At 55.1% G+C, this 21,059-nt stretch overlaps 1 protein-coding gene across 6 annotated transcripts; it reads right to left on the bottom strand.

The window, feature by feature from the left end:
- Positions 1-393: 393 nt before the first annotated feature.
- On the bottom strand, positions 394-20,498 carry SHF (Src homology 2 domain containing F). Of its 6 annotated transcripts, none has more exons than XM_020912821.2 (7): positions 19,741-20,307; positions 10,287-10,428; positions 7,741-7,947; positions 6,267-6,407; positions 4,832-5,003; positions 4,570-4,689; positions 394-1,159 (listed from the first exon to the last, which is right to left on the bottom strand). In XM_020912821.2, exons 1-7 carry the CDS (start codon positions 20,242-20,244, stop codon positions 973-975), a joined length of 1,473 nt encoding a protein of 490 aa, XP_020768480.2. In that variant the 5' UTR covers positions 20,245-20,307; the 3' UTR covers positions 394-972. The 6 variants fall into 6 exon arrangements, with proteins under 6 accessions (XP_020768480.2, XP_070325457.1, XP_070325460.1 ...); XM_070469357.1 differs by lacking the exon at positions 394-1,159 and adding an exon at positions 2,911-3,236 and having other exon boundaries at positions 19,741-20,476; XM_070469356.1 differs by lacking the exon at positions 6,267-6,407 and having other exon boundaries at positions 19,741-20,305.
- Positions 20,499-21,059: the final 561 nt, after the last annotated feature.

The following is a 21,059-nucleotide window of genomic DNA, read 5'->3' as shown; positions in this document are numbered from 1 at the left end:
CCGCGTGGCAGGGCCGCCCCGCTCCCTCCCGCCTGGCGCGCTGCCTCTTTGTCTCTCCGTGGCTCCCCTCCTCCCAGACAAATGGCTGTTGGCAGGAAATTAGACGCGCTCTCAGGGAGCCGCGCTCGTCCCGGCGGCGGGGAGCGGGCGCCGCGCGGCCGGCCGGGATCCGGGTGCCCCCCCTCCCAGCCGGGGCGGGGGTGAGGGCCCCGGGGGATGTTTTGACATCTCGTCAAAGGAAGGAACTTGATGCTTCGAAACTGCCTTTCACAGACGCCCCGCGCCTGCTGCTCCAGAGCTAATTTATAAACAGAATCTGTGCTCGCTCCGCTCCCTCCCCCGTCCGCCCGGAGGGCGGCGGCGGCGGCGGCGCTGGAGGCGCGGACGCGGCTGTGCCTGGCAGGACGGAATTTATTTATTGCCTCTGGCCCAGAGCCGGGGCGGCCCGGGGCCTGCACAAGTTCCCGGCGGCCGAGCCCTTCCCCTCCTTCCCTACCCCCAATGCTGTCTCCACTCCAGGGGTCGGTCTACCCGAAGCCCTGCACCAGATTCTGGGTGAAATCCCGCCGGTGGTTTGGGAGTGGAGGCGGAGAGATGGCCAGGCCTCCCTGTTGGCCCACGTCCAGCTCCATCCCGCATCCACCCTTCCACCCCAGGGGGAAGAGGATGGCGGGGAAAGGGGTCTCCACCTCTGCTCTAGGGGAAGAAAGGGGCTGGAGCTGTCGACCTTAAACCCCTCGGAAGATCAGTAATTCTGAAGTCTCCTTCCTCCAGGGGCTATCCTTTCTCCCCAGGGAGTCTTCAATCCTCAGCTTTCGACCACCTTTAACTCCAAGGTCCCTGTAGCCCTTCCCCTTTAGAATAAATTAAGGAATATCACAGCTTCCACTCGATTCCTGGAAGAGGGGAAGAAAGGCTAGAGTGGTCGCCCAGGGCTGGGTCCAGATCTGTCACAAGGCCCGGGCCTCACCCCTACAGAGTCCGGATAGCCACGGGGTAGAGCAGGGACATGTGCTCCGCGCCCTTGATGGGCAGCTTGCGGCTGGCGTAGTGGTGCACGATTTCAGGGACGCTGCTGAAGGGCGGGCTGTTCTGGCCCAGCACGTACTTGTGTTCCTTGGTCCGCGACAGCTTCATGTGCATGAAACCCTGACTGCTCCTGGGAAAAGGAAGGGAGACCCTGTTGAGCCAGGGCCCTCTCCAGGCCCTATACCCACCCATCCTACCCTCACTCCCCCCACCCTGGCAGTGGTTCTTCCAAGGCCGCTGAGATGGCAGACGGGGAGGAGATGGAGGAGATTTTGTGAGTAGGCGGCAGCAGGCATTGGCTTTGTGGTGAGGGCACTGGGTGTGCCAAGAATGTGTGTGTGGTGAGTGTACAGGGTGTGTGCAGGTGGAAACAAGCTATCAGCACCACCCCCCAACCATGGGATCCAGTCTCTCCCGCCCCCCAGCTAGGGCCAGTTTATCCTCCCCCTCCTGGAGCTGTGGGGGAGAACACCTGTGTAGGGGGAGCTTCTGGTGACTCATGAACAGACACCCTTGGCAGGACAGTGGGTGGCCAGATGTAACAACCAAGGGACTCTTGGTTGGGATTCTCTCTTGCAATGATTTGGGGGAGGGGGTGAGCTGCTCTGGGCATCCCTCCGAATCTGGGAACACCCAGCTGCCTGGTCCCAGAGGACATCCCTTCACCCTCCTGCTAACCGGGCCTTGGGCCAATCCCCCAACCCCCTCCTCCTCCCCGCCCCACCCATCTATCCAGCTCTTCTGCCTGGGATGACATCATCACCAGGCTGCCGCTCCATTCCCTTCCTCAGAGAGGACATGCTTCACTGCCTCTCCCATCTCCCGACCACAATCCAGGAAATCAGCATTAGTGCCCAGCCCTGCCCACAAGATGAGGACCATGCTGCTGAGCTCTGGCTGGCTCCCAGCAAGAACGTCTGTTCAAACTACCACCAGCCTGGTCGGCCAGGCCCCAGGTCTAAAATGCACACACGGGCAACAGAGAAACAATCCCTGGGAGAGCCCTGAAGCCTGAGGACTTGCTCCTGCTGGTCAGAGCCCCTGGAAGGACATGTGCAGGGCTCTGAAGCTGGTGAGAGGCAGGACTGGCAAGAGGGCTGTTCTTTGTGAGGCTCTACCCTTGAGTTGAGGCTGGCAAACCACCACTTGCTTCCCCCTGTCTGTGTACAAAGAAGGCTCTGCCGGACCCATTGCACTAGGCCTTCAGTGAGAAAGCAAGGAGAATGGGGAAACTAAAGAGGAAAGGGATGGGAAGAAAAAAACAGGCCCTTAACTCCATCCTTCCCTTCCCACTTAGGGTGGAGTGCCCTCAAGCCTGGGTGTGTGTCAGGGTGTGGGGCCATCTTTCATCTGCAGGTCTGAGATAAGCCTGAATTGATAGTGAGCATGTAGGCCCCCAGAATAGAGCAAAGGGCCTGAGGAAGGGTTACAGATCCTGGGGCAATGGAAAGGGGAGGCAGTGAGTAGTCGCCCTCCCCTGTCTGTCCTGTGCCCCAAAGCCTAGCCCATGGTTGTGGGCAGCAGCGTGGGCCCTGTGCTCTCACCGTTAGGGGACAGCCCCCTCCCCACAGTGCACTTGGGAGATTACCTCCCCTGAAAACTGTACTTATATCTTCTCCTTGAGGGACAGGTCTCTCCAAAAAGAGCAACAAGTGGTCAAAGAACTGAGTTGGCAGCTGAGAGCTCAGCCTCCATGTGGGTAACTGACCTCCTGAGACAAAGTCCCAAGCGTCCATTAGGACACAGCAGAGCCTTTGCCTGACCCTCTGGGAACCAGGGTGGGACTAGCTGGCCCGCAGCATGAGAGCTGGCAGGCTTTTGGAGGAAGCTGTTTAATTACCAGTGAAAGCCCTTCCATTACAGAGAAAAGAGAAACCATAATTGTATTTCAGAGAAGCCATTTATATGCAAACGAGACTCTGGCAGACAGATGCTGGCAGGCCCAGATCAGCCTGGGCTGGAGCAGTGTCCAGGCCGCCCCCCTCCTTCACTCCTCGGGATAAGGCAGGGCCCAGACTCTACTGTTTGGGAGCCAGACCCCATGTCTCCCCTTGCTTTGGACCATACCAGCCTTGACAGGGGTGGAACTGTGCAGTGGAACAGTGAGGTTCGTGGAGTCAGCCTGAGTGGGTTTCAGAGCCTGCTCTAGGCACTTTATTTGCTGTTGGCCTTGAGCAAATCACATACCTCTGGAATCTGTTTTCTTTCTATAAAAAAAGAGATTGATCTTGCAGACAGTAGTTGGTTTGGAGATGGTGTATATGCTGCTTGGCACCTAGCAGATGCTCTAGGAATCATGACATTGATTTTTAAAGCAATACACATTTCCGAAGTTATGTAGCTCAAATTTTTGACAAATGAATTTTTCCTGAATGTTCCTTTGTTTTCATAACTTCCAACCCCCTGAGCAGAAAAGCTGGAAGAAACCTAAGAGATATCCATTGGACATATTTTGCAAATGTAGAAACTAAAGTCCAGAGAGCTTAAGTGATTTGCCTAAGGTCACACAGGTAGTTTTACTAAAAACCAAGAATGAAATTCAGGTTATCTGACTTTAGTTTGGCACTTTTTCCCACTATCTTTTAGTGAAGTTGTATAATTATCCTCAAATGTGTGTGTTTAGTACTCCCAAATTTCCATATATTGGATGTTTGAAGTGGGATATACCTGTACTCTAATGCCCCCTAGGAAATATGGTAGGAAGTGGTATAGGTGGCGCAGTAACGATGGGAGATGTAAATGGACACAGCGCTCTGACAGGCTGCCATGTGGGGTTCTACTAGACAGAACTCCTGAGCGCCAAGGAGACTAGCCATCCTGCCAGTAGAACCTGGGAGGCAGATGCTGGTATATGTATAATATCTGTGCCCAGAGTGGAAGGCTGAGGAGGAGGAGGTGCCCTGACTCCTCTGCCTCTTTCAGGACCCTTTATAGCTCAGTTGTCAGCCGCCAGCCCCCAGACCTTCTGCCCACCTCCTCAGAATGAACAAGAACAGCTCTGTGTTCAACACTCCACTTTCTTCCCAGGACCCAGCGTCCATCACCCTGTTGAGTTCCACAGGCAAGTTCCCATCTCCTCCCCTGTACTTCTAGAACATCTTGGACTGTTGTTAATAATGATGACACTGATAATTTATTAAGCACTCAAAGCACTATGCTAAGTGCTCATTTCATTTAATCCTTTCCTATAAGGCAGATATCGTTATTGCCCTGAGGCCCAGAGAGGTTAAGGGGCTCCAGGTCACAGAGCTAGAAAGGGACAGAACCCTTCTAAGCTGGATTCAAATCTTAACAGTTTTCCCCAATGAACTCCAAGCTCCTCGAGAGCAGAGGCTGAGCTTCAGTCAAGCCTCAGGTGCCCGGGCTTGCCCAGAGTCAGCACGTGTTCACAGGGGATCGCGTTCTCCCCAGCCTGGCTGGGCACGGGAGAGAGACTGGAGACTCCTCCCGTCCTGCCGGTAGTCCTCGCACTGATTCCCCTTGGACTCATCCTGACAGGCTCCTCTTGTCTAGAGCCCCCAGCCAGCAGGCCCCACTCACTTGAGGGACAGGGAGAAGTCGTTCTTGCTGGTCTCACTGTTGCGTACCAGATAGCTGGCCTCTTTGCACAGCCGGAGCAGGTTCTCGGCATCTGTTCGGCTGATGGCCCCGTGATACCAGCTGAGGACAAGAGAAAGAAAGGGGGGTGTCTCTGCTGGGGCCCTGGCTGTCCAGGGCCACCCATTCTGAGTGTTCCCTGCAGGCAAGTCAGCGCCAGGAAGGGAAGGGAGGGGAGGGTCCCCAACTGGACACAGACACTCACACCTGGTTTTCCAGAGGCAGTGCTGGGTCTGTCCACTCCCCCAGGGGGCTGCTGGGCTCCACGCCTAGGGGCTTGGCTGACTTGGGGTTCCCTGCAGAGAGTCGGGGAGGGAGGCGCCCTTTCTCCTCCCGGCCAGGTGACAAGCAGCTCTTCTCAGATCCTTCAAACTGGGCTGTGGGGAACATACCAGTCACAGACTCTGAGGACTCTATAGAGGTAAAGCCCTATAGACTAGCCAGTGCTTCATCCCCATTTCCACCCAAAAGGGAACAAAGAAATGTTCTGCAAGGGTGGGGCCTGCTCATGAGCCTGCCGAGCTCTAGGGACAGTATTCTGGGTCCGTTCCTGGGTGGGGGTGGGGCTCAGCTCTCCTGTGCACACAGGGCCTTTCGGTCCCCATCCTGTGGCAGGAGAGGGGAGAGAAGCGACATGAGAAACCACTTAAGTCTCTCCCTCTGGAGGAGACGACTGCCTTCCCTCACCCCATCCCCCCTCAGGGTGGCTTCAGTGCTGATAATGTTTCTTTCTCCTCCTCAGAGTTCATTACCGTTCTCCAAATCACCCTGCCAAGCCATTCTGCAGAAATGACTTATCGATCTGAGAACAATTATCTGATTCCCCTTGGTGCCATCCTGACAGGCTAATCCTGCCCAAAGCCCAAAGCCACCAGCCTGCCCCCGCCCCCAAGGTCGCTGCCCCTAGACTCCCCCCACCACCCCCTTGCCCCCCACAGAAGCCCAGCAGAGGTAGCGGTGCCCTCCCAGACCCCAGAGCCCTTCCAAGACCCTGGGCAGCTTGCCCAGGGAGGGCTGAAGCCGGTGAGCCACATGGGTAAAGCCAGCATGCACAGGTGACAGAGACCCTCCCTCAGCCTGTATTTACAAAATGCTCACTCACACACAGGCATGAATGTACAAACAAGTGCTCATGCCTGTGTGTGTACTCACAGATGCAAGCCTACCCCTGGCTGCCCATTGTGCATAAAACTGAACATAGATGAAAGGTTCAGTGTCTTCTTTCTCCCCATTTGGGCTCTTTTTCTCTCTGAGTAGCACTTTCAAGCCCTGCAGTCACCAGATGCAAAATCAGATCTCTCCTTTAAGGAGTCAGGTACTTCCTGGGCTAGTATCACCCAGCCTCAGTTATTTGTGCTGCTGAAGGATCTGGTCAGGCAGTGCTCTGCCCCAAAAGGCGAATTTCGAAGAGTGGATTTACCTGGCTTGGTGGGAAAGATATCTGGAAGGGGCCTCTCTTAGGAGGCACCTCCCCTGTACTTTAGGGTGGGAGGACCGTGTCCTTTGTCCCTTTCCTCTTCCTCCAGGGCCAAAGGGATTCCTCCTGGGTTCTCTGAACTCCACCCCACCTCTCAGCTCCTCCAACCCAATCCTACGGGGCCTGAGGGCTGACCCTAGCTAGAAGCCCCCACAGGACCCACCGCTGCCATCCTCCAGGCCGGGCTCGGGGACGGGTGAGGCTGGACCGGAGATGTCCCTGTCCCCGTCGGGCAGGGAGGGGCTGCTGTCCAGCTGTCCCACGGGCGGAGGCCAAGGTAGGTCTTTGATGACCTTAATGTCAACTGGAGTCAGGAGTAGCCGGGAGAAGAGAGACAGACAGAGACAGAGACAGAGACAGAGAGAGGCAGAGATTGAGACACCGAAACCAGAGCCAGGACACAGGACAGCCTAGAAAGGAAAAAGGTCAGAGCAGAGGCAGGGACGGCTTCTGGGGGAAGAACAGGATTCTCAGGGGACTGGGTGGAGCCACACTGACCACGCCCTGGTGGGTGGCTCCGGTGACAAACAGCAGGACACAGAGCCCTGCTCTGTTAGCCCCACAGGTCCCTTTTGAGATCTCTCGAGCCTCCAGGGCCCAAAGGGACTGGGCAGGGAGGAAAAGTGGGACAAAGGGCTGTCCACACCACTCAGCACCATACCCAGGCACCCCCACAGCCTCCTGGCACCTCCCACCTTGCCTTTCTTCTCCCTTTGACCTGAAGCCTGGGAACTCATGGGCAACAAGACCCAGACAGTCTGGCCACACGGTGTCAGGAAAGCTCAGACAGAAGGGCAGATGTTTTATTGAAATTTACCCCCCACATTCTCAATCCTGAGCCTTGACAATTAGCAGAGCCATGCCACTGGCGGCGGCAGGATTGCTAACGAGGTTTCCTAATGACGAGCATAGATTTTCCCATTAAGCAATCCAAACAGTATTGATTCTCCAAGGAGACTCCTGGAGATAAACGGCCTGTCCTCCATAGTGCATGCTTTACAGGAAACAAATGAGAAAGCTGTGGTTTCCCAGTCTGGCTGCCAGGGTTGGGGGGACAGAGCAGAGAGCCGAGTCCAGCTTCAGGACGAGCCCCTTGCCCAGGGAGGGTTGAGAAGGACACAGGAGCAGGAACGAGGTCTAACGGCACAAGTCCTTGATGTTCTCACTGAATCAAGGATCCAGGATCTTGCACCACCCACGCACATCCTCTCCATGTTGGACTCTGGGCCTGGGATGGACCCTGGGGTGATTGGTACAGGAGAAACCTGATCATTTCTCCCTCTCCCCACCCGTTTCCACACTTGAGAAATCCCCTTGCGGTCAGGCTGTACACATAGGGGGTTTTTACTGTCTGGAGTATTAAGTGCTTTGTTTTGTTAAATGTAAGTCTTTAACACAGGCCACAAGTTTGAGCATTTTGTTTGGAATTTCTTTACTTTTAAGTCTACCCTGCCTCCTAAAAGATGGGGGCCTGAGAGGTGGTGATGCAGGAAGTCATCCCCTGACGCTGCACACAGTTTGTGTTCACAGTGCCCAACTCATCACCTCTGTCCCCAGGGCCCAGTCCTCCCATTCCCCTGAGCCTGGAAAGCTGCTCTGAGGCCCCAGCAGAGCTGCCCTCTCCACCCAGGACTCACCTGCAAAGGCTTTGGAAATCCGCTCCTTCTTCCACTCCCAGGGCTGGTCATACTCCTCGGGGGGCCTCTCATCGTCCTCTGGCAGGCGGGACTCCCGGGGCCAAGGGGCCCCCTCACCCTCTGGGGTGGCCCCCTCCTCCTCTGGCTCATAGGGTGTGTCATACAGAGGCAGGGGCTGAGCTGCTGTCTCCTTGGAGCCCCGGATCTCTGCCAGGGCAAGGCAGGAGGGGAGGTGTGAGCAGTCCTGGCTGCCTGGCTCAGCTCCCCTGGCAGGCAGCACCCTCCAGCTACAAGACTTCGGGGAGGCTGCTGACTCTGCGGGGAGGCCAGAGGCCCCTCAAAACACCCCTGGAGTTCCAATAGCATGGGACCCCACGGAGGCAGGGGGCAGAGAAGCACCAAAGGGAAAGACTGAAAAGAGATCCTGTGATGGCCAGCAAGGGGTGGGTTGCTGAGGCTTACTCATTTTGGAAACTGAGGCAGAGTCCATTTCCTCCTTGCTACCCAGATCCATTTATTTCTTTGTGCCCCAAGTTTTGTCATCTCACAGTCAGAAAATCCTTGTTTGTTGTTCAGGTACTGCTGACCTCCTCTTCCTTGAAACTGTCCCCTTGGATGAGTCAATTTCTTTCTTTCTGTTTTTTTTTTTTTTTGGATGAGTCAATTTCATGGACTGTCGGCCTCTCTGATCACCCCCGTTCGGTCTCTTTCCCTGGATCCCTCTCTTGGTCTCTGTTCTCATACAGCCAAGTCTTATTCATTTCTCCCTGCCCTCACTCTTCAGTCTCATGGCACCCTTTGCATCTGTATGTTTCCAACTGCCATAAAGCTATTTCCCTTTGGTGTTTCAAACTCACTGCTTTCTTCCAAAGTTCTAGTTTGTTCTGTGATCCTCTTTTAGGGATCACTGACCCCAGTGAAAATTTGAAAAAACTATGGAACTACTCCCCCAGAAAAATATGCAAATTTTCTCATACAACTCCAGGGCTCTCCTAGACCTCCCAGGCATCCACACCCCTCTGATCTAAATACAGTAGCCACCCTCTCATTTTCTCCACTGCTGGTGATTACACTGCTCTCCTTGGTCCTGGGCCCTCTTCATTCTTTGAATCCCGCATGTTCAGTGCCAACACCTGCTGACTCTCCTCTTTCAACTCTCCACGATGACCCCTCTCCCTCTGACGCTTTATCTTGACCTCCATTCCACAGGGCCAGGTCTCCTCATCTAGATTACTGCTAGGGTGAACCTGCACTCTACAGGCTCATGTTTCATGGTCTCCATGGAATAACACTCCCCACTTCTCTCTGCCCCATCATGCACCTCACCCAGGGAGGGAGGGAGAGAGAGCAGCTTATCTGATCGGACAGTGGATGCTTCCTTTCTTTCCCACATCTGTCTACTTGCAGAGAGAGAACATTCTGGTTCTTTCTCCTCCTGCCCCCGTGCAGGGGCCTACAGCTGTCCTGTGTTGCCTAAGCCTGAGTGGACAAGTTTAATTCTGTGGTGAAGTATTAAGAAGCCCATTGTAGTGACATAGCTAAGTAATGTTCTCCAATCAACTTTATCAGTAATGAAGCTGACATTGCTATCTCCATCTGTCTGTTTCCTTAATCCTATTTCTCGGTTATTTCCAAGCCCAGAGGGGAAGAAAGGAGTGTTAATTATTGGTCTCTTAAAGCCTCAACAATTTCCACAATAGCCAACTAACTCATCTTCCTGATGCCCAGTTCTTCTAGCCTGTTCTGTACACCAAAGCCTCAGTAATCCTCTTAAAATGCCATATTCATCCTGTTTCTTTCTTGCTCAAGAATACATAATGGCTCCCCTCCCCACTCTGGAGCAAGTCCAAATGCCTCATTCGAGCGTTTGAGCCCTTTACTGCCCCTCTTAGCTCTTAGCTAGGCTTAGCCGTATGCCTAGCACTAAGATTATTTCCCCCTGAACAAACCTTCCTTTCATCCTGCCCTGGGGCCTTGGCTTACACTGATTCACCACATCCTACCCAGTTGGCCCCCCTTTCTGTATGCTTTCTTGAGCTCTCTTCCCCAGGGCCAGCTCTCATTTATTTCTCCCTGCCCTCACTCCGTGAACTATGTACCCACTCTCCTGTGCACTGCATCTGCACGTCTAGTTGTGTGTTTCCAGTTGCCACAAAGGTGTTCACTTCAACATCCCATCGTTTCGACCCCATCACCTTCCCTAAAGCTAGTGATTCTCTTCTTGGGATCAGTGATCCCCAGCCCAGCCCATACCACTAGCTTGCCCTTCCTGACTATCCCAAATGCTTCTACGGTCTGCCCTTTGGTTGTATGGCCTTCTCCAGTACCTTAGGTCTTAGGCTCCGTAAGTCCCAGCTCCTCCAAAATGACTATCTTGAAGGCAATGGCCACCACCCTCCCCAAGGACCCAGCAAAAGCTTTCTCCACATTTTCTCGGGACCAAGGAATCAGTCCTTAGACTTGTGGGCCCCAGAGCCTGTCCTGCGAATTCTCAGGCCTCAGGGAGTGTCCCCCACCCTGCTTCCACCGCCGACTCCATCACTCACCAGCCATCATCTTTTGTGCCTCATAGGGTTCCATGTAGCCGTCATTTTCAGGGACCTTCTCTGGGGCTCCTGAAGCACCTATTGGGCCTTCGCCAGTCTCCTGAACATCAAAAGGGTCCGCATAGTCTTCTAGAATTGCTAACTGTGGGAAGAGAGTGAGACGAGCAGGCTTCAGACATCTGAGAGACAGCTCTGCTTCTCCCTGGTTGCTCTGTCCATGGGAGCAAGAGTCCTGGCTGCCCAGGAGCTTGGATGGGGACAAGCTCTGGCTCTTCCTTTGTGGGGTCCCCCACTAGGCTGCCCACAGAATGGTCCATCTTCCTTTTCTCTTCATTGTGTGCCTCTGGGCCATCCCCTAGGCAAGATGGCCGTAGGACAAGGCTCTGGGCCTTAAGGCTTGCCTCAGAGTCCAGGCAGGATCAGATGACCTAACAGAGGGAATGAATTCAGAGACCTGCTTATAAAGGTGTTGGGAGCATCCTAAGAATAAGCAGGGGAGAGCAAGCAACTAGGCAATTAGCTTGGTTCATGTCTACCATTGCACTCCCAGATGCTGAAATACTTGCTGACCATCAAGGAAGGAAGGGCTGAGCACTGACTTTATGTCACGGTTCGCTGGTGTATCCTCACAACACCCTTCACAATGCCATATGGGAATTATTATCCCCATTTTTAGGAAATGGAGGCTCAGGACAGGTAGGGAACAACATACCCAAGTCTGTTCCAGGTAAGCGGAGGAACCAGGATTGGAACCTGTGCCCTTTGTGCAAAATCATGCTGCCAACCTGCTACCACAGGCATCTTGGGCTGCCCTGGGAGAGAGACCACCTTAGGATAGCCCTGAGAAAACCAGGATTTGGGCTCTGCGGAACCCCTCTGGGCTCTTGGAGGGCAGGGACAGGACAGCCCTGGCCTTGGCCCTCCACACTCAAGCTGCCCCTTTCTCTCACACAAGTGGCTCATGGCCACCCCTCTGTTCCTGCTTCCAGTCAAGGCAGAGTGAACCGCAACCACACACCCTGCAGAAGAGCTTAAGGTGCTGGGGTGGGGCTCATTGAGGACAATAGAGCCTTTCTCCAAGCTGGGCACAGGCTGGGGGGGCACCCGCTGAGGCAGACAGAGCCCAGTCCACCCCGTGCCAACAGCCCCAGGGGGGCACTGCACAACGGGATGCCGGGCATTGACGAGAGGTAGCTGTGAGGCCTGTGGCCTAGGGCAGGGGCTGCTCCTGCCTCTCCCCTATTCTTCTAGACTTTGGTTCTGGTCCAGATCAGAACTCTGGGAATCAGCTGGGCAGGGAGGCTGTGGGGATGACCACCCTGTCCTGGGTAATAGGATCTGGGACCCCTAGCAAGGTGGAATGAAGAAAAAAACTTCCCACCTCAGACACCCCTTTTTGCAGGTTCCTAGCACTCCTAGCACTCGGAGAAGGCAATGGCACCCGACTCCAGTACTCTTGCCTGGAAAATCCCATGGATGGAGGAGCCTGGTGGGCTGCAGTCCATGGGGTCGATAAGAGTTGGACACGACTGAGCGACTTCACTTTTCACTTTCATGCACTGGAGAAGGAAATGGCAACCCACTCCAGTGTTCTTGCCTGCAGAATCCCAGGGACTGCGGAGCCTGGTGGGCTGCCGTCTATGGGGTCACACAGAGTCGGACATGACTGAAGCGACTTAGCAGTAGCAGCAGCACTCCTACAGGCCCCTCCAGGGGTCTTTGACGTGCATCCCAACAGCTCCTAGCTGAACTCTTATCCTTCAGTTCTCCAGCTCCCACTCGTTTCACCTCGTTCCAGTCAAGACCACCAGCTCCTTTATCTCCATTGTATCTCTGCCTGCCCCTAAGGCCCACATCTCAGATCATCCCATCACCTCTACCAGCTCATCCTGTAACCTCATCCTGTAACCTGACCTCTGTCATTTTTGTCTCTCCAGCTCCAATAAGCACCTGGTCCACAGTAGGCACTAGAAAAATGTTTCTTCTAGTGACTCCCCTGGTGGCCCTGTGTTTAAGACTGCGCTTCCAATGCAAGGGGCACAAGTTCGATCTCTGGTTGGGGAACTAAGATCCTGCATGTTGCATGGTGTGACCAAAAAAAAAAAGTGTTTCTTCTACATCACTGCCTAGCTCCCCTCAGAGCCTCTACTCCTAGTCCTCCTTTCTCCAGCAAGTTGAGAAAAGAAATCCACTCTCACCCCAAGCTGCTTCATCCTAGACCAATAGGCACCCACAGTCCCACCCACTCAACCAAGGTGCTCTGAGGCCAGCCCACTTGGGTACCCACCCGAGCTGGCACCTAGCCTCATGTTCACACGTGACAGCTACTCAATAGTAACTGAATCAACAAACCTTGCAATGGCTCTGCAGTGCCAAAAATAAAAGTAAGTTAAAGAAATGTAAAGATTCCACTTCCCTCTATGGGTTCTCTCTTCCTCCCTGAAGTTTCAGGTCACTTCATTACCTGAAAGCTCTATAATCTCTTTCTTTTATCTTAAGGCTTTACTGGATCAGCTTATTTCTCTTTAGAAAGCCTTCCAGTCAGTCTCCCCCCAGGTCGGTTAGGGGCTCTGTGCTGGGCTATCATCACATTGTGTAGCATATACTGTCTTCTTATCTGCCTTCTTGCTGTCTTATCTGTCTTCTTGTGTAGTATATACTGTCTTCTTATCTGTCTTCTTGTGAACTTCCTGAGGGCAGGAACCATGTTTATTGCTAAATTCCCAATGCCTAAAGTGCTCAGTAATTATGTGTTGAATCAGTTCATATAAACAGGAAGGAAGAAAGGACAAAGGAAGCACTTTTCCTTGTTCATTCAGAAGAGGAAGCATGAATCTGGGTGAGGAGTCAGACAGAAGGTATGAGTCCCCAGAAGCTGCTCTGGGAGCAGGAGCACCTGGCCCAAGCCCCAGGCCCCTCCTCGCCAACTCCACGGAACCCCCCACGCCCTGGCTTTCCCAGCTCAGGCAGAGTTGCAGGCCGGCCCGTCCCATCAGAGCCTGGGCCAGGTGCTGTGACCCCTCCCAGGCTGGCGTGGGCCTCCACAGCACCAGCCTGCAGGGCCCATGGGCACCCCGGTGGCAGCTTTGTGGGCAGCTCAATGGCTCCTCTGTTCCACTCCTGGCTCTACACCTGCTCCAGGAAGCCCCAGCCCTCACACTAGGCGGGGGTGCCCAGAAAAGCCACCCACAGGACCGGGATCAGGAACTGCAGCAGAGACGCCTGCTGGGACGTTGGCAGGATAAGCACCTGCCCTGGACACGGGGGACCCCCATCAGAGACCAGACCTGCTTTCCCAGTGGTTCCAGGTCACGTGAGGAGGCAAGCCACTCAGGTGCGGGAAAGCTGCCTCTGCCGGCTTCTGACACCTTTGCTCCACCACGACTTACTTTATGGGCCCTCTACGCGACTCTGACGTGCTCGCTGTAGTACACGGTATCAGCCTGGCACACGGTAGCTGCTCAGTGCGCATTCTGGATGCTCAAAAGGCCTCCTGCTCCCCAGACTCCATCTTCTGGAGAGACACCAAGTCTCAGACCCCCATTCATTCTAAATGACTGACCAGCAGGGGCTGTGGGAGCAACCAGTCAGGAGAATGGATATTTGATGGAAACCAAGGCTTTTGGCTCAAGGGCAGAAGGAAGGAATGGACAGAGAAGGTACCTAAAACCCGGGGCTGATATTAGGCAAACCCTCTGGTAGTTGGAATGCTGCTCAAATGCTGAAATATTTCCAAACTCATAGGTGAGTAGGTGCTGCCCAGAGGGCCCCCTGCCAACCAGGTCTCCTTCCCCTCCTGCCATCTGGCAGTGTGGCTCCAAGACCCTGCTCTTGCGCCTGCTGAGTTGGGCAGTGGCCCCTCCCAAAGTAGCTGTCAGGCTTTGCCTTTCCTTCCAGCCCAGGCCTCTCCTGAGGGAGCTGGCAGGCCCACCATCTGCTTCCACCCTCCCACTCTGCAGCTGGACCCTGCTAGGAGTTCCTCAGCCAACCCATGGGGTTCTTAAGGCCAGGGGAGCAAGGGGTCACATGTCACAGTATTTGGGCTATGTAAGGTCTCCAAAGTCTACCACTGTCCCTTTCCTCTATTTCTTTCATTTAATGTCTGGAAGCCTCTGGTCTTTTCATCTGTGGAATGGGGGTGGTATTAGCATCTGTCTCACAGGATTGGGTAGAGGACAATGAGTACAAAAAGTGTTTGGCCCAGAGGCTGGCATGGAGTCAGTGCTCCATCAGTCTTAGCCCTGATGATAATCTCTTGTATACAGGCACTGGGGCCCCAGAGTCCAGGCTTGTCCAGGGTGCACAGTTTGCAGCAGTGGAGACAAGAAAGTCAGAGACCCAGGTCCCCTGACTCTCGGTGCCTTGCCTAGATTTTCCAGAAGAATTGGGAAATGTAGCATCTTCCCTCCTCTACTTGTAGATGTAATATACACCTTAGCATGTTAAAGGCTATGAGAAGTCCTACAGTCAAAAGAATAAACTAATTTTGTCTAATTCAGCATTTCTCCAAATTATTTTAACTATGAAATCGTTTTTCCACTGAAAATCTGTCAGTTTCGGAAATGGTGTACTACTGATATTTACCTTCCTCAAGATCAAACTTTTTGCACTTTCTGTTCCCACTTACTGGAATGCCCTTCCCAATATTATCTGCCAGGGAAATGCCTTCACATGAAGCAAATCTGTTATCATCCTTTTCTAACCACAAAGCAATGCCATGCCTGTAAAACATTCAAACATCACAGACATGTACTAACTAACCCTTGCTACTAACCCTTGTAAGACTCTCATAAGGTCTGTCTGAGGCCACTTTGGGATTCAGGAGCAAGTGTAGCCTTCAGCATTCAGGCAGTTGTGAACTCAGCATGGAATGCAATCCTCATTCCTTCTTTAAGAGTCTCCTTCCCCTTGTTCATTAGCAAATGCTTAGTGACACTTCCTCTCTCTGCAGGGCTCCTCTGGGCAGGTGCAAAGGTCCCTTGCATGATACTGGCAGTCAGTCTGGAATCAGGCTGCCCCTTACTGAAACGTCAGCTTTCAGCTTTCCTAACTAGCTGTGAAACCAAGTAAGCGTGACTCAACATTCCTGGTCTCCCTATTTGTAATGCTGGAATAATAACAGACCAGACTTGTCCTTATAGGGTTGTTGTGAGGATCAACTGGTCTAGTATACATGAGCTGCTTCAAACAGTGCTAGATATGAGGTGAACGTCCATGATTACATTGTTAGATATGAAAAGAACAAATTTCGGGATCCTTCAGGCGCTCACAGCGACACACACATGAAACAAGCTCCAAGAGAGAGAAGGAGCACCTTGAGGTGCTGTGAAGCCACACGGCTGAGCCCTGGGCTCTGGAAGCATGACAGGCTCACTGTATGCAGGGTCTGGGACCCTTCTCTGCTCTCCTGTCATACCACACTGGTTCTCCAGAGAGGGCAGCTGGTGTTGGCTCTCCAAGCCCGGGACCCCAGCCAGCTACTCCCATTCTAGTTACAGGCTCCTGCCTGTTCCCGGCTCCCAAAGGGAAAGCACCAGGGCTACGGTGTCACTGAGTCACTGGCCAACAAGCCACAGGTGTCTTCCAGAGGAGGGAGTGTCGCAGCGTGAGAAGGCAGCAGTGGAGAGAGTGGAGAGGCCTGCCACACCATCCCACAGTAGCCGCGGGCCTCAGCCCTCCTCAACGCACCTATGGCAGCACAGATGGCCAGCCGGGGCTGCAGAGGGTTCAGAGGTCTAACCAGTCCACAGGGGTCCTTTGACCCAGACCCTTCTCTTTTCCTCCATCACTGGGGACACGAGGACAGATGTAAGATAAACAGATTCTGTGCAAGTCATAAGAAGGAAAATTAAAGCAAGCAAACCCAAAAAAGGCAAGACCTCGGCCTCCCAGGTGGTGCCTGGGCCAGTATCATTTAATGATACTCAAACACTCCATAAACACTGGCCAAGGGAGGGCCCCTACCTGCCCTCCTAACCCCAGGGCAGGCACAGTTTGTTCATCTTCTGGCACCCAGAATGTATCCTTCACTTCCTTCCTCCTGCTTATCTGTTCACTCATTTCCAAATTGGGCCTGGAGGATCCAAGTCCACATGAAAATCATCTATGAGGTATAGCATCTATTTTTCAAAGTTCTTAATATTCTGGGCCCTGCGAACACCAATGAGAACCGAAGAGCTGTGAGCCTTTTCGCAGAAAAGTGCTTGCTCACCCAAATATCTGCACACTATTTCTGGAGGTTCGTGAACCCTAGAGGCCCCTCTGTGAGCTAGGGACAAGAACCTTAGTTTCAGTTCATACAAGGTGCCTGTCTTATTGCTCACATCACCTCTTTTGCTCTCACTCTCATTCTCATCTCTGTCCATCTCTCTCACACATCTTGGCATGATGGAGGCAAAGGACACACTGTGCAGATAGTCAGACGCAACTCAAAGCTTCATCCAATCAGGGCCCCTCTCCCATCCCCAGCCCCCTTTGCTAATTAGATCAGGTTTTTCCCGTTGAAGGTCTGAGAAAAGGGAGCAAAGCAAGGGAAGGCATAGCTCTCTAGCCCCTCTGCCAGAGCACACAGCCTGATGGCCAGACAGGGCCCAGGACCAAGAGGGAGCCTTCCTGCAGCCAGATGGCGAGGCCCTGCCTGCCTGGTGCAGGGCGCGGCTCCTGCTGCTCCCACACCTGCCCTGCCAGGCCTGCCCAGATGGCCACCCGTGCACCCCTGCCAACTGCAGCCATGGGTCTCAGGGTGGGCCAGCAGCCAGAGCCCTGCATGGGGAGAAGGCAAATGGTCTTGAGCCCCCAGGCCTCTCAGGGTCCTGTCTGAAGGCCTATTCTCTCCTGACCCCACATCCACTGGGCTCATTCCCCTTCAATCTCTCTGGCTCATCACAGAAGCATTTCCACCCATTTCATCAAACCTCATGATCCAGCCTCTCTCAGAGGGTTCTGACCCACCCAGCACCAGCTGCTGGGCTGCAGAAGGAGAGAAATGAGCCAGCCCAAGGCAAAACCTGGGGCCCAGCTTCATCGTGCCTTAGGAAGTGACCCCAAAGCAACAAGCCAAGGGGACCTGCAGGGCTAAGAGGAGGGGAAACAGAGACTAAGGAGAAAGCAGCCACACAGAACAGAAACACTGAGCAGGAGCTCGGGGGGGGGCCAGGCCGGCTCACCATCTAGAAGCCACAACTCTGTGCGAGCTCTGCAGGCACGGGCCGCCACCTGGGTTTAGGGTAAGGGGCTCAGGTGTGCAGTCTGGGCTCTTCCTAAGAAGATCCAAACTCTGTTCCTGAGAGGGTGGAGCTGCTCTCTCTGAATGGGGCGGGGGCGGGGGGGGGGGGGGTGCGGCCCCAGGTCAGCTTCCCTGCCCTGGGGCCAGCTCAGATAGCTTCCTGAGTCTTTCTCACACACCCACTAAACCACGGAGTGCTCCATTTCATTTCTGTCCCCACAGCTGACAAAGGAGTCAGACACCGCTTAGCCCACAGATCACAGAGCCGACTGGGGGAAGGATGGATGCCCGCGGTGAGAAGAGGCTGTGGGTTTCCACATGGTTGTGTGGGCACAGCCCCTTCCTTGGGCTTCTCTGTTAGAATATGGACATGGGGAGCTTTAGTTCGGGGAATAGATCACCCTCAGGTCACTATGGCAATTCACAGTCACCACTCACGACTTATTTATGCACCACCCCTCTTTATGCCAAATTCTGTGTCAGGCACTGTGAGACACAATATGAGCCCATGGCTTGGTGGGCAGCCTGTTATGCCATTCCAAGAGGATGCAGAGAGGAGGAGAGCCGGGGACAGTCCAGGCCCACATGCCCACAGGCAATGGTCAGGCCGGAGGAGACTAACTGGTCAATAGTAAGAACAAAGCCACCGCCGCCACCACCACCATCATCAACAGGGAAAATTAGGAAGAAGAGGAGCCTAAGGACACGTGGGGACAGCACAGCTGCCTTCTGCAGGCAAAGGGTCTGTGCCCAGGATGGGCAGCCGTGCCCCATGGCAGGAACTCAGGGAAAAATAACTCACATTCCTGAGGCTTCTCTCTGACCCCGACACATCTCTCTTACCCAGGAAATTGGGCAGAACAGCATCACACTTTCAGCTGAAAACCTCAACACTGGAGCCAATGGATTCAGACAGCAACTTTGCTCTCCAATCAAAGAAAACAGTGTTCTCTGCTGAGGAGAGGGGAGTAAGCCCCAGAGCAAGCTCCCAGAGGTCAGTGAAGAGGAACAACAGAGCCAGGGCCACCCACAGAGTCATCTTCCTAGAATTTAGGGTCACAGGGGCCTGAGGATGGCTTTCAGCTCTCAGGCCACAGGAGTTGGGCCGGGGGTGGTTCCTCTACCTGGGGCTTTGAGCCACAATGGATGTTCTCAGGAATGGCGAGAGCCCTAAGCTTGAAGATCCATGAAAAGCTCTAGCCATCCTTAGAATGGACATCGGGAGGACAAGGCCAAGAAGAGAGCAGTGGGCTCAGCTGCTTGGCCCCTTCTGGGCAACAGGTTCTGAGCATTGACTGCCCCCACGTTGTTGTTGTTTAGTTGCTAAGTCGTGTCTGACTGTGACCCCGTGAACTGCAGCCTGCCAGGCTCCTCTGTCCATGGGATTTCCCAGGCAAGAATACTGGAGTGGGTTGCCATTTCCTTCTCCAGGGGATGTTCCCGACCCAGGGATCAAACCCGAGTCTCCTGCATTAGCAGACGGATTCTTTACTACTGAGCCACCAGGAAAGCCTGACTGTCCCCATACCTGGAGAGATAGGGAGGGAGAACAGGAGTGGCCCTGCCTGTACCTCAGTGGTCAGCATTCTTGGTGAAGAGATGCATACTGCTGGTTCTGGCTTGCTAAGAACAACAGTCTACCCTGCTCAACAGTCCACCGGTCTCCAGTACCATGGGTTAAGGCAAAAGCCAGCTCTTTCTGTGTCCACGGGGAGAAAACCAGCCTTCACCTCCTTCCTGGTGCTTTAGTACCTGCAAAGATGCTTGTGCTTTCTTAACAGGAGGTGGGAAGGAGCTTTGTGCTCACTCTGCCCTGGGGGGGAGGGGTCAGAGATCAAAGGGCAGTGAGCTACTGCTCCCAGAGGGTTGAAAGGCCATAAACTGGGGAGAAGCGGGGCTCAAATTCCGTTAGAAAAAGGCTCCCTGATTAGGCTCCGGGGGCTGCGATGAGGAGAGCAGAGCCTGGGAGGGGAAGGGCCACTAGTTCTGGGGCGATAATAAGGGAAAGAGGCAGAGTTTGGGGCGCACGTCCCAAATTAGAAGGTCGAGAATCTGAACAAAGGTGGATGAAGCCTCCGAGTCCCCAGGGTCAGAGACTAAGATCGTGTCCGCCAGGAACGGTGACACCGAGGGGCCCGGCCCCGGTCAGGCCACCTTTGTCCCTCTCGTAAGCCTCAGACCTCCGACCACCTCTCCTTCTGGCCGCCCCCGACCCGGCGTGGCACTCACCCTGTCGCTGCTGGCGGGGTGTCCAGAGATTCGTTCCTCAGGCGGAGGAGCTGGGGGGCCAGGGGTCTCGACTCGAATAAGGCGGTGGGGGGGCGAGCCGTGGCGCGGGGGTGGCGTGGGGCCGGGGGCGGCGGGGGTGGCTAGGGCAGCTGTGCTGGACGGCCCCCCGGAGTAGGGGTCTTCGAAGTCACGCTCCCTCTGCAGCCGGTAGGCAGCCAAAATGTCCGGGGGAGGTGCAGGGGGCGCGGCCGGGGAAGGTGCGGGGGGGCGGTAGTCCGGCTCGGGGGGCGCCGGCTTGCCCCCACCTCCGCCGCCGCCGCCGCCCCCCCCGCGGAAGCCCAGATGCTCCCGGAGCCACTTGGCCACTCCGCCGCTGCCGCCCCCTCCTGGGCCGGCTCCTGCACCCCCGGCCCCGCGGCGCGATCCCGCCGGGCCGCCCCCCGCGTTCCCCTGTGCCCGCGGCCCCGGGCCGGAGCCGGCCGGAGGAGCTCCGCTCAGTAACATGGGGCCGGCCAGACTGAGCCAGGGGAGAGTGGTGGCCGGGCGGGGGGCGGGGAGGGGGCGGAGCTCCGCCGGGCGGCGAGAGGGGGCGGGGCTCGTCGATAACAAGGGAGAGGCGGGGTTCCGCTACCTAAAGGGGTCGACCTCCCCCCCGCCCCACGGAGAGGAGGGGAACGGGTTTCCAGCCTGTGTGCTCGCCGAACACGCGAAGTGGCGACCCCAGGGCATCCGACTCCTGAGGATGGACTGAGGATAAATCCTCCACGTGTCGCCACGCCTGTCCCTGCAGGGGCTCACCTGCCCACGTCTGTTTCCAGCCCCCCCCCCCCCCCATTCCCACCTAGCGCGACCCCGAGAGGGGAGTCCTTAGACTCCTGGATTCCTGGCCCTCCGGCGCCTTCTGCCCCTCCCCAAGGCCTCCCAACTGGGAAATATTATCCTCGGAGGAAAAGCAGGGGTTGGGGGCAGGCAGTGGTGGGGGGCCGAGATGAGGGCTGCTCGGTAGGACCAGTCTGTAACTACCGGGTTTCTGCAAGCTGCTATGGGAGCCCCGCCTACCTCCTCCCATCCAACCGCTTTCACTGCACATACTCAACCCACTCCAGGCGGACATCTCACATCACAGACCATCAGCTCCCTAGAGGCACCCACTTCTCCCGAGTGGCTTCCACACACGCCCTTCTCACAGGCAAACAGCCCTTGCACAAACGCCTTCCACCCCTGAGCTCACCCACTCTGAGCAGGTCGACCCGGCCCTGATGGCAGAGAGCTCAAACACGCAGAAATCCTTTCATGTACCGGGTTTCCTTGTCCGTCAG

Source organism: Odocoileus virginianus, chromosome 6, assembly GCF_023699985.2.
Source record: "Odocoileus virginianus isolate 20LAN1187 ecotype Illinois chromosome 6, Ovbor_1.2, whole genome shotgun sequence".
NCBI lineage: Eukaryota > Metazoa > Chordata > Mammalia > Artiodactyla > Cervidae > Odocoileus > Odocoileus virginianus.
This window is presented reverse-complemented; position numbering and strand designations above follow the sequence as displayed.

Bases quoted from the DNA above. Each gene is read 5' to 3' on its own strand.
- SHF (XM_020912821.2), bottom strand. From the start codon at position 20,244: ATGTTACTGAGCGGAGCTCCTCCGGCCGGCTCCGGCCCGGGGCCGCGG. The intron at 4,690-4,831 runs GTGAGTGTCTGT...TCTTGTCCTCAG, and splicing joins CTGCCTCTGGAAAACCAGGT to CTGGTATCACGGGGCCATCA. The intron at 1,160-4,569 runs GTGAGTGGGGCC...TCCTTTTCCCAG, and splicing joins GACTTCTCCCTGTCCCTCAA to GAGCAGTCAGGGTTTCATGC.